At 47.7% G+C, this 12,809-nt stretch overlaps 2 protein-coding genes and 1 long non-coding RNA gene across 3 annotated transcripts in view; 2 read left to right on the forward strand and 1 right to left on the reverse strand.

The window, feature by feature from the left end:
- The window catches only part of washc5 (WASH complex subunit 5), a 108,548-nt gene that overhangs the window by 29,241 nt on the left and 66,498 nt on the right, over positions 1–12,809 (forward strand). The window lies entirely within an intron of this gene.
- On the forward strand, positions 1,411–8,311 carry trib1 (tribbles pseudokinase 1). Its single transcript, XM_049025100.1, has 3 exons — positions 1,411–2,278; positions 3,188–3,480; positions 6,120–8,311. The coding sequence occupies exons 1-3, from the start codon at positions 1,991–1,993 to the stop codon at positions 6,580–6,582; spliced, it is 1,044 nt and encodes a 347-aa protein (XP_048881057.1). The 5' UTR covers positions 1,411–1,990; the 3' UTR covers positions 6,583–8,311.
- On the reverse strand, positions 11,250–12,440 carry LOC125748664 (uncharacterized). The gene is made up of 2 exons (XR_007399644.1): positions 12,319–12,440; positions 11,250–12,212 (listed from the first exon to the last, which is right to left on the reverse strand). It is a non-coding gene; the product is annotated as an uncharacterized LOC125748664 (long non-coding RNA).

The raw sequence follows: 12,809 nt of genomic DNA on the forward strand, positions 1-12,809 counted from the left end.
CCCCGCTTTCTCTCGCTGTCATTCCTGCTAATTGAAGCATAGCTCGTATTTCGGAATGTGCCGGAACAATCCAACAGCAAGAAATACCAGGTGGTACTCTGAGGTGGTATTTTCAATGGGTGCCTGCAAACATGCGAGGTTGGGTGGTCTGACATTATTCCAACACATGATTTACAATCCTGTAGTGTTAAAAGCATATAGATATCATTATCTAAATTTCCATATTCTAGTGATTGTGAGGTAATGCAGTCTCTCATTATTTCGTTATGGCTTTCCGGTGCTGAACATGAATGTTGGTGTCTCCATCATTCCGAACTACTTACTGTTGACTGCAAAAGTTATCATGCATCTCGGACAAGCAAAGGTCTCAACAGGAGAAGCTTCTTCAGAGCTGTGAAGTAATATTTCCCCGTGTTTAGAGAGACACATGTTTTATCTGTCCCATGATTTTAGCATTTGACACCCTCCCCAATCATCTTTTCAATCTGTGGAATGAGCTCTGTCGAAGGCAGCCGAATCTAGCCGGGGGATCGAGCCCCTTTCTGGAGGAAATGCAGCGACATCTCCTGTGCCTGCTATTCGCTCCCATGCAGAAAGCCGGATTACGAGTGGAGTAACGACCGTTTCTCACGACGGTGCCTGTCGTCTGCTTGAGGGATTGGAGGCGTTTTCGGATCAGTTTGTCATGTTCCTGCGTACAACATGTTCATGTTGACATGAGCTGCTTGCAGAACACACTCAAATCCAGGATAATGTGCAACCCCCCCCCTTAAAGATCACGCGTGTGGAAAGTCAGTACGATAACCTTATTTGCATAGGCCTACTTAATTACCTATAATTAGATGTTCCAAAGCTAAGATATAGATTATGTTTAAGGTACGTCAAAGATTATACATTTGATTCTAAGCGGGAATGAACAAAATACGACGTATCGTAAGGTTAAGTATTGAGAAATTGGTGGTGGGGGGGTGTGTGTGTGACAGAAACACTAGACCTGATCTAGCTTTGAAAGAGATTTTATTTCGCTCGGCGTGGCAGGAATTGATCGTTTTTTTTATTTATTAATTTTTTTAAAATTATATATATATATATAATACAAACGCTGCTTGCACGTTTAGTGCATAACCGGAACACATTGTTATGTCCTTGTAAATTTAGTCCTGGGAGGTGTTCAGAAATAGAACAACATTAATCACCACGCTGGCAAAATGACACCATTTATGAATAAGGACGGAAAAATGTAATCGAGAAATGAGGAGTTCCGTTTCTCCACTGTGTTTGGCAGACGGTCACAAATAACAGGTCCGCGGTGCTGCCTAAATGTCACTGCCTTCTGATCCGGATTTATCCGCATGTTGCACTCATAACTTTATATATATATAGATAGATAAGATGATTGTGCACATAGGCCGTAGCTGCAGGATGAGACGGACCGATGCATTAAGGGGATGTTTGCGGGTTGCACAACCGCTGGGGCTGCTTTCATACTGCGTGTCATCTGGGAGGCTGAACCGGGCGGAGCTCCAACTGCGCCGCGTTACAGACCCGGGCTTTGGAAATAGCATCATCATAGTTTTAGTCAACTAGTCAAGCGACGAGGTCAGTCGGGCTCCCGGGAAAGCCGCACGCCAGCCGATCTCTTCTCACCTCCCCGGTTTCCCACTCGGAGAGAAGCGGGACCATTTTAACTTGCCCGGGATTCTGCGTATTTTCTTTAAACAACTTGATCAGAGGCGGATACATTCAACAGCGACAGTATTACGAATTGCTTCTTTTCCTTTTCGTAACCAGGAGCATTCATACGTGCATATATATATTTTTTAAATTGTTGGTTATCGGGCACAGAAAGGTTGGTTGGTCGACTTTGATCGCTATAACCGTCTACTTGACCATGCATGCTTTCCAGGGGAATTAGGCGAGACGTTTTACCCCAGCGGTTGCATGCACATTAATTGATAGATTATTGCTCGGGATTTGCGTCCAGAGTAATATGAACGTGCAGTGGACCAGCTCGACGCAAATAATTCGCAATGGGAGACACAAGAGGATCGACGCCGACGAGCCGGTGCCTAAATGCCCGAGGCTGAGCGAGTCCTCCGGCGATGTGGGCTACCTCGCCAGCTCGCCCGGTTCGCCGGTGTGGGCGGCTCCCTTCAGCGGTACCCCGACCCACCAGGGTCCGTCCCGAATCTGCCAGTTTCTGCTGATCCCGATCGCAGACCGGGACGGGGTCCACAGCGCCTTCAACATCCACACGGGAGAGGAGTACGTGTGCAAGGTAAAGTCGAGCCGGGCTCTGATCTCATGTACAGACTCATAACGTTGACTGGGGGGGCTCATTAAGTCCTCGATTGCATGAATTTGGGTTTTTCATAACACTGACATTTAAAGCCGATGCTACTCGGCTACTGATTTCGGGAAATAAGGTCGAAAGCATGCAGTTTTAAAAGTGTCCGATTTAATAGTGGGAAAATGTTCATAATTTCAAGTAGAGGACGAACCTTTGGCTTAAATATATTTATTTTAGAAATTAGGAGAATTGATCGCCCGCTTTCCTTTCAACACGGACTTTTTGTCAGCGCATCGCTCATTGAAATGATGATAAGTGGCGACAAACCGCCCGGACGCCGGAGTCCGGCTGAAATACGCAACCTTAAATGATCCGTGCGATTTGCATGAGCGTCACATCTGCAAGCAGCCACATACTATATGCAAAGTCGGCCAGACACTCACACACAAGGCATGTGTGCAGTTTGAATCTGTCTCCGATTACCTTCGGACTGCCTGTACAGGGATAGTAGTCAATGGATGTCTGTGGGCATGCCGTCATTGTCTCTAAGTAGCCCCCCAAAAAATATCTTTGGCAGCGTGTTACACGGAACAGTGCACACGTTTAAGAGCAACCAAATCATGCACAGTGATACATGTAGTCATCTTGCAATCTGATAATTATCTTATTTTATAACTATTCGTTAACAGAAGCAGAATGAAATTACTTTTACTGTGAAGCTGTTGTTGAAGCAAATTGTATTGTACTTAGAGAGAGTAGCTTAGGGCAGGAATCCGTTACCTGTCCTTTGGAGAATGTTTTTTTGTTTCTCAGCCCTGCTGTTTTTTGGTGAACAATATAGTATTTGTTCATCCAAGGCAAGCACGATTTCAATCGAGTCGCGCTTCCCTCTCTCAGGTGTTCCGCATGGCTCAGTACCAGGAGAAGATCCGGGCGTACAGCGTCCTGCCGGCCCACAGGAACATCTCCCGCATGCAGGACATCATCCTGGGGGAACGGTGTGCGTACGTCTTCCTGGAGCGGGACTATGGTGACCTGCACATGTTCGTGAAGGGCTGCCGTCGTCTGGGCGAGCAACAGGCTTCCCGAATCTTCTACCAGGCTGCCTGCGCTGTAGCTCACTGCCACCAGGCTGGGATCGTCCTCGGGGACCTGAAACTTAGGAAGTTTGTCTTCGCTGATGAAAAACGGTAAGGGGGGGGGGGGGGGATGGTCGTTCTCTATTGCTCAAGACCTTGTCTCTTGGGGTGGGGCAGAGATACAGGAGAACGTCAGGGTTGTGAACGAGCAGCGTTCAAGTTCGGAACCCGAAATGGGGGCTGAATTTTAATGTATGAAATATGTGCTATTTCTTCCTGCATTTGCAGAGCTGTTAATCCAAACTGGCTTATCCATTTGGACAGTCATTCATTCCTGCAGAAGCACCTAGTTTAAAGCTTTGCTTGAAGACCACTGCCATTCTCCTGTTGCTCGAACCAGCAGTGATCGGGGACTTAACCACTAATGCCCCTGGATCGAAAACCACTCCATCCATAAACCAGCAGCTGCATATATTGGTTACATTTCACCTCCCTCACACTGAAGTACGTGTTTCAAGGGTAGTGGGCTCACTTAATCAGATCCAGAGGCAGAACGGAGACAAATATATCACTGTATTTAACCTGCAGTGGGGCAGTGAGAGTCACTGTATGCAGGCATGAATTGCTTGAGGTATTATCCACTGTCTCTGTAACTGAGAGCAGGTGTGTGTGGTTGTTTAGTAAACGGTGTCTTCTCACTTCTCAGTATTTTGTGTGTGTGGCTTTTTGTCCTGGTTGTGCTTTGAATTTTGAATTCTGCCTGTGCAGGTCGTATCTGTTCCATTCTGCCTGTACTGCAGCCCCATGTCTGTCTCAGCGGCATCAGATAAAAGGCAGTCATTTTACCATGCATAATTTCTTTTGTGGCATCGTGACCAGACTAGTGATTTCCTTCCACAATCAATTACACCATTTGTGATTTACGACAGTGATGTTTTATTAATTTTTTTTAATAAAAATATGTAAAAAAAAAGAAAAAAAATTGTTTGTAGATCTTGGAGGTCACATGCCCTCCTCACCCCCCTCGTGATTAATCTCTTTACTGAAACACTACAGCGGTGCTTGGAGCCACAGTGTTCCGATTCGCGGGGAGCGTTCACAGGCGCTGCGTTTTTGAGACGAGAGCCGCGGGGGGGGGGGGGGAGGGGGGTGTGACAGGCTTCACTGCTATTTTTTTTTTTTAAGAGTGAGCGCTGAGGTTTCCCTCTCGCCCCGGCAACGCAGCTGCAGTCGCATGAGTCATCCCTGCGCATGCAAAGGAGCCCATATACCCAGAGACTTTGTATCATTCTCTCACAGATAAGAAACCCGAGGACGGCTTGGATATTACCACCCCGTGACACTACAGCCCTCCCCCAACAAAAGCAGAGATTTGACCTAGAATACCCATTCACAACCCCCCTCCAGTCACACGCACGCAACCTGTACCTGGCTGCGGAGAAATCTCGTGATTTCCTTATGAACGCATGATCAGGTGTTACGAGTCGCGCACACACACACACGCACACACACACACACTTCTGCTACATTCTCTTTTTTCTTTCTTTCTTCCTTTCTTTTTTTTTTACTGGCCGTGAACACCTGCAAAGGAAATATATTTATATACCCCACCTCCCCCCAGCTGCCGTACGCCCTGCCACTCACACCCATGTGGCATCTGATCCTTTATTTCAGCGCGGGGGCTCTTTAAAAAGCATCCGAGAAAACGCAGGGCCGGCCGGCGCTGAGACGCACGCAGGGACCTGCGGCGCTAACGCAGCCGCGCTGAAACCAGACACTGCCAGCCAGCGTGCTAATTTTGAAATGGGTGTCGAAAGGCTGAATAGCGTCATGCGCCGCTAATGTGGCAACAGTGGTTTTTAGGCAATTAAGAGCAGGCAGGGCTGGGGGGAGCTATGGGTGGGGTGCGGGTCGGGGGGGGGGGGGGGCAGCTGAGGACAGGCAGGGGGGAGGCACAGGTGCAGGATCCGAAGCGAGAAGGCGAGCCGAGCACGTCCTACTGACTCACACTTTCCATCTTCGGCGGGGTCGCGAACCTGTCCGACCATTTCCACAGGAGGCTCCATTAACTCGCATCCATAAAGGGCCTTTTCCCAGCGGAATATCGTGCTGAATGTAAACACACGTGTTGCAAATTACACCGAATCCTGGCTCTGGGCTTCGTGCACATGCCTTTCTAAGCAGGGACTAACAACACAATACAGATTCTGCTGCATCTCTTGGTGACCTTGTGCACATTTAGAAACGTGAAGTTTCACACTCGTTTTCAGTCGTTTGAGGAATGCATAGATCAGGTAGTCTCAGTGCCCATGTGGAAGATACATCAGCAACAGCAAATATAATATAATCCCTCTATTTTTATATCCACTTGTCCGTTTATGATCATGGTAGCAGTAATACTGTCCATCCTTTTCCCATAACTACTTATCCCAGTGCAGGGAATACTGTGAAACTGTGAGCGTATTCCAGGAAGCACAGGGCATGAGGTAGGGTACGCCCTGGACGGGATGCCAGTGCGTCACTGGGCACACATGCACAGTGGGCAATTTTAGATATTCTAGTCAACCAGGACCACATGGTGTTGGCCTGTGGGAGGAAAACCAAGTATCTGGGGAAACCCATTTAAACGAAAGGGGGAACTAGCAGGCATGACTCAGAGTCCCCGACCAGCCCCGCCCCGCCTGAAAATGTCACGCAGATAGTAAAGAATGAATGAAGTGATGCATGAATCTCTTCCCTCCTGCTTGCAGGACGCATTTGAAGCTTGAGAGCCTTGAAGATTGCCGCGTGCTGGACGGCGACGACGACTCCATGTCGGACAAGCATGGCTGCCCCGCCTACGTCAGCCCCGAGATCCTCAACAGCTCCGGCTCCTACTCTGGGAAGCAGGCCGACGTGTGGAGCCTGGGCGTCATGCTCTACACGCTGCTGGTGGGCCGATACCCCTTCCACGACGCCGACCCCAGCACGCTCTTCTCCAAGATCCGCAGGGGCCAGTACTGCCTCCCCGACAGTCTCTCCCCCAAGGCCAAGTGCTTGGTTCACAGCCTGCTACGCAAGGATCCTTGGGAGAGGCTCACGGCAGCAGAGATACTGCTCCACCCATGGTTCCAGGGCACACAGGAAACGGGAAATACAGAACAGGAAGTAGGCCCTGCGGACCAGACTGTACCCACATTTCATCTGGAGGAAGACGACTCCCTATTCTGTTGATGATCGACCTCATGAAACTGAACTCAAACCATTTCAGTTCTTTTTAAATGTGTTTTAGTGCCCTGACTCGAGGTCGTGTACTGTCATTTTGTCAAGAATCGCACACGATAGCTTGCGGCGGCACTCAACGCTTTGGGCTTGTCGTCGAGTCGACAAGGACAGCGGCCCGTCGGGCGGTTCCCACGTCCAGGAGGTCGGTCGGTCGGTTCGCTCTCAAAGCATCAAGAGACCTCAGAAGCCTCAGAACCCAAGCAACAGGCACGCCGGGACAGATGGAAGAAGTGGGGGAGATGAAAGACGTGGTGGACGTTTCTCCCTCTGGAGACCTGGAGCTCTGTCTTGGTGGATGAATACGCTGACAGGCCTCCGAAAAGCTACAGGGGCCTGTCCCACTTAAAAGCAAAGAAGGAGAGCAAGATCAGATGCTTGCACTCACTCACACACACACACACTCAGGGTGTCCTACATCAGGCCCACTGGGAAGTAAATGGCTGTCCTATTTACTCAGACGCCTACGACGTCTTCGGTTCCCAAGGAAGCCGGACAACCTATCCACAGTGGCCCCTGGCACTGACCAATCACGGTGAAGAGAAGGCCAGTCAGCACATGAAGAACTGAGGGGACTGGGGGGGGGGTCGCAGCTGCTTAAAGTCAGCTTTGGCAGGCTCTGCATTTGACTGGAGCTGGACACCTGCCTCCGACGACGTTTCCTTGTGTCCTTGTTCTGCGTTTGCGTCTTGCCCTGACTCACCGCTGTGGCAAACTCAGCGGCACCCTGCCTGTGTTTGTTGATGCGAGGCGATGGGGTGGGGGGGGGGCACAGAAAGTCAATGAGTGTGAAGGAGGAATTGCGAGGGACGTCTGCCGCTGCAGGCCGTTCCCAGCGACCCGGAACGCGTTCAGGTCACATCCCTGGGTCCTGTGCTCAGCAGGTTCCCACACCCTCGAGGCACTGTGTGACGTGTCGCTCCTGGCAATGACATGTGCAATCTGCTCTTTGTTTTTCCTATCTTTCCCCAAACCCTTGTTATGGTTCTCGGGAGGGGGGCACGCACAGTTAGCATTTTAATCAGTGCCACATGGATACCTGAAACTCCAGGTGAGGCCTATCGGCTCGTACACAATTCCCCCGCTGTATAAGAAGGAGTCGTTGGCATGGTGACGTGGCATGTCTTCCGAGCCTCATACCCCTGTCTGAGACTCGGGCGCCGGATGGGCTGTCGCTTAGTCTGTCAGCCCTGACAGGGAGCTGCGAGGGTGTCCCAGCTGGCTACTTCGCAGCGCCAATCTGCGAGTCGCTGGCGGGTGGCGTCTGCCAGACACAGCGCTACTCCACTCAGCCTGAATCATCCCGCGTGAATAAGACGGCGAGCTGGCGGGGGTCCGAGCCGGAGAAGGGCTCAGCCACTGCCTCCGTTACCTGGGAGGTTATAAACGGGTCATAGTGAAGATAAAGCGGATGTTCGGGGTGGGATTCTCCTATTGCTCATGTAACGCTTAAGGACGGGCTGGCTGCGCATGGCCGACGAATTACAGAGGTTGTTTTTTTTTTTTTTTGCACTGTGCATAATTTGTTTGCCATTCGTGTTTGTAACACAATTTGAGATCTTTACCGAGACCTGGTGTGTTTGCTGTAAATCGAAGTGGAAAAAAACGCTAATGTAAATATGTAAATTTATGGACAAATATATGAACAGTGTATGGACACAAATAAAAGAAGGTGACTTTTTTTCTTTAGTTCCGCATTTACGTTGCTGGCGCACTCGCGCACCGAGCCATTGCAGCTTGGAGGGTTTATGAGAAATAATGCACACGACTGACAAGCAAAAGTACATGAACACAATCAGTAATCTTAACCACTAACCGCCAAATGTCCTTCCCCTGTTGCAAGTCATAAACTGTAAATGAGTTTGAAGTTCCTCCAAAATCAGTTGTTCACAAATAGAAAGATTAGCACAAAGACACTGGTTTACACATTTAAAAATCTGAGCTACAGATCACTGCTGTTTATGGAAGATGAAACCGCCAGAAATGTTCATTTATGACTGCTCATTAAAGCTTGCGTCGAAACGGGATCAGCGTGTTCACACTAAGCGCGCGGATCCGGATTCGAATCGGTGTGAGAATCCGCACTAAGGGAAACACGCTCCTGGAAAATCAGCTCATTGATTTATGGGGTAAAGTGTCAGTTCACTATGCAGCACCTTTCCTTTATGGCATGGCGCACGGTTCTACAACGTTTCGACACATCTATGCTGAGTATCTGTGCATCTGTTATGATTTTATACCTCTTGCGACAGCAGCTGATTAGGGCCGGGATTAGGTATCTAGGTTGCTAAAACACGTCAACTGCTGGGCGACAGCCAGCGATCATGGCACGCCACGGCAGAGATTGCCCAATACCCGGGTGGGTGGGGTGGAAGGGACAAGGTGCGCTCATCATGGCGACCCCCCCCCCCCCCAGCATCTACCGCGAAAGATGCGGATACTTAAAGGCGACCGGGGGGGATCCTTGCATTTTAGGTAAAACTCAATCGGCTATGAAGGCGGCAAACTCAGTGTGAAGGCTTTATTCTAGCGGGCAGCCCTTAAAATTTTCTGGGATATTTAGCAGCTCTCCGATCTGCAATCTGCTCTTCACTCTGCTGTTGGCAGCTGATGTTTTGTGCCTGAAGAAAATTAAGATCAGGTCTGGTGCACACCTAGTCTCACCAAGAAAGGTATATTGCTTTGCATGAAAAACGTCAATACCTTGATTTTTTTTTTTTTTTAGCGTAAGCATCCGTGTTAAAATCTTGCAGTAAAAAGTACATTGCTCATTTCTGCCTGGCTGCTCTCCCCCACATCAGTCCTGAGTCATAGCCTATCCTAAGGGCAAAAAAAACGTCCCAGTAGAGACCTCCATGAAAAAACCATTTAAAACTGTAATTCAGCAGCGTGTTTGTGGAACATCCGGATAGAGGGGGCGATCGGTGCATCTTTCTCCATCCATTTTCGTATTTAAATAATTTAGGTGGCGTACTGTGTTAGAAAATCACAACGACGGGTCCAGCTGCTGGACCATCACACGGCTCCTGCATGTTTATAAGTGATGTATAAAAGTGGAAAGCAAATTTCACAATAACAACACAGGTGGCATCTCATAGGCCTTAGTTCTGAAAAATAATACAACAAAGAACTGGAGTGACGTTGAGTAAGTTCGACTGAGAGGTTCCTATTAATTGGACAAAAAAGCTATTTTATTACACTTACCATTTTGTTTGGGAATGAGGGGGCGTTGCCAGAACCTATAATTAACACCATTAACAGCAGTAGAAATTTTCCATGACGTACTTTCTGATCTCAAGCAGTTTTTCTAATACACTTCTAAAGCAGCTTCTCTTAAGTATTTCTATTAAATACTGGAACACCGAATAAATACGTAAATGCATACATTAGATTCCGATTAACAACCTGTATGACAGGAATAACAAAAAGACGAATCAAAAAGTTTCTCTCTTTTGGGATCATTTCGTGCCACCTGCTGGTGAAATTGAGGACAACTATCTGGTAATGTCGACCCGTCTCAAGCCGTTTGTCCCAGTGAGTGTTGCAATGGAAATATTCTCTCCACTTCCACCCTACGATGCCTTATTAAACCACGGGCTCCTCGGCGTGGTAGACATACAGTGGAACAGGCGGCCGAGGCTGAGTGTCTGGACTGTATTAGGAAGCCAGAGCATCTCTGTGTGTCACAGAGAAATATGCTAACTCCACATATATGCAGCTAGACTGTGATGCAAAACTCCAGCGCTGGAGGTTTGAGGTACCAGTGCTACCGAATTAGCCACCGTGCCACCTTACACACTGGGTCAGATCAGTTAAAATCCGTGACTAACCTCAGTCCTGCGTTCCGAGTTACACACCAAGCCTGGCAGCATAGGCTATACGGCCAGGGAACACCACAGAGCATGCGCGGGCATAGACTATAGATATTTCAGAACTCCAAATGATTGTCTTTGGACTGTGGGAGGAAACCAGAGAGCCTAGTGGAATTCGGCATAACATGGCGTAAACATGAAATCTCCTCTACATACATGCATCATCTATGTATGTGACTGATCCCGAAGCTCAGTTTTACCTGGGTCGCTGTACTATTCAATTGCCTGAAAATCTTCAACGTTTGCGTGTTTGTACATAGAGACGCCGAAAAAATTAAGACACCACAGTATAATTTTTTGTTATATGTATATGTATATAAAATGCAGCCTGTTTTTTTTCCTGTTAGTCATTAATTAAGGGCTTCTTCCTTGCAGTATGGGACTTCAGTCCTGCATTTCACACCTTCACTTGATGTCATCGTACGATTCATGAGAAACTGTCGGATAGGCTGATGGTCATCTCTGGCATTAGAACGTCACTTCCACCCTTTACCTGGTTGGTTTCTGGTCATTCCCAGTGTCTCCTGCTTCACCTTATTCTCCTGTCTTAGACATTTTGAACCTGGAAGCAACCTGCTGCTCAGCGTAGCATTCTGTCAGCAGAACCACGATTAAATTAGAATTTATAAATTCTAATGTGTTTTAAAATAAGGAGTGGTCTCGATTTTTTTCCGTGGATGTACATTAATATTCTAGATAAAATTTCAAAAAGGATTAAAAGATCATTTTTAAGTGCCATCGACATAATGGAATTTCGAATAATCAGATGGGATTTATTTGGGCATCTGAGGTGAACGGAAACACATTGTAAGAAACTTTCAGGCATTAATTAAAAAAAAAAAAAGACGAACTTTACTGAATGACTTAATTGTAGTTTTCTAATTGACCACTGGATGGCACCCAATTCAAATAATCCAATGACAATCATGGATTCCCGAAAACTCCCTCTGGGACCTCATTAACTGAGGAGCTGTATAGTGGTGAAGTAAGTGGACTGAGCTTGAAAAGACCATTTTTAGCACACTTTTGTCAGAGAAGGTCAGACTCATCTGTAAGGCCAGATGACCCTGCTTTGCATCACATTTGGTTGATAAGTACCAGAGCCACTTCAGCGCTGTGTGGAGTATAGAACTTCTTGTCATCTCTGGCCGTGCTATGTCACTTAACACCATTGTGTTCTGTGGGTAAAATGCATGTCCAGATGTTGTCCCTGCGCTTGTGTCGTTAGCATTAGCCATAAGTGGGACATTAATGGAGTTTGCTGGTCGTGACTCGGCACACTTTGCACACAGTGACTCGTTCTCGGCTGATCCCGTGACAGTGACATCTGAGGGCACCAGATTCTGTCATCTCTGCAGGGGTTGACGGGAGCGGAAACAGAAATGCCTCTGGCATTCTCGATTTACAGTCCGCCCCCAGATTTATGATGACAGCCCCCCCTCCGTCCTCAGTTGAAAGTGCCACCTGAGTTCTGATTTCTCCTTTGTGTTGTGTTTAAAATTCGGGAGTCGCTTTCACGAGGCACGGGTCCACATCTTTAAACGCACCATGGGGACCAGAACCAGAAAGCCTTAAAGGCGCTGGTCACATGTCCTCCGGGGTGACTGTCTGCCACCGCTTACCTCGAGAAGCCGTTTGGTCGAAAGGCTGCCGGGGCTTTCGATTACCAGATTAAACTGAATTCGCCATTCGGTCCCTCTGGGGAGCGACCTGGCATGAAGACCGCAGAGAATTATTAAAAGGATTAAAAAAAGTCAACCGTAATAACAATGATAAAGCGATATTGTAAATCAAACAATAGACTGCCCATACTTACACGGCAGGTATTGAAATTCATCCGAAGTCGACAACTCGACCATTTAGGCTGTACATGCTGTATGTGTGCATGAGAAAATCATGCATGCTTTTGGTCACAATGAGGCGGCCATCTTGCATATTAATTGACCCGGATGTTTACCAATGATGTAGCCTGACCCCTGTGAAAGCTAAAAACTGTTAAGAACTATATACGCAAAAAAAAAAAAATAGATATATTAGAGTCAACTTTATGGAACCGAGTATTATCTTTGACTTTAGTTTGTACAGTCAGCAATTCCTCCACCATCTTCATGAAGCTTCTTCTTCTCCAGCTGCAGCTCCAGTGACCTTGTGGGATAGTGTAGCGTCCATTAGTTGCATGCTTTTGAATCTCTCAGAATGTAGTATGTCATCCTGGTACCGTTCACCTACTGTCTCATCAATACTGAAATGCTCCCATCGCGTATTATATTTCGCCTACTACATAGCGAACGAGTGCGATTCAGACGC

Source organism: Brienomyrus brachyistius, chromosome 9, assembly GCF_023856365.1.
Source record: "Brienomyrus brachyistius isolate T26 chromosome 9, BBRACH_0.4, whole genome shotgun sequence".
NCBI lineage: Eukaryota > Metazoa > Chordata > Actinopteri > Osteoglossiformes > Mormyridae > Brienomyrus > Brienomyrus brachyistius.

Bases quoted from the DNA above. Each gene is read 5' to 3' on its own strand.
- trib1 (XM_049025100.1), top strand. From the start codon at position 1,991: ATGAACGTGCAGTGGACCAGCTCGACGCAAATAATTCGCAATGGGAGA. The intron at 2,279-3,187 runs GTAAAGTCGAGC...TCCCTCTCTCAG, and splicing joins GAGAGGAGTACGTGTGCAAG to GTGTTCCGCATGGCTCAGTA. The intron at 3,481-6,119 runs GTAAGGGGGGGG...TCCTGCTTGCAG, and splicing joins GTCTTCGCTGATGAAAAACG to GACGCATTTGAAGCTTGAGA.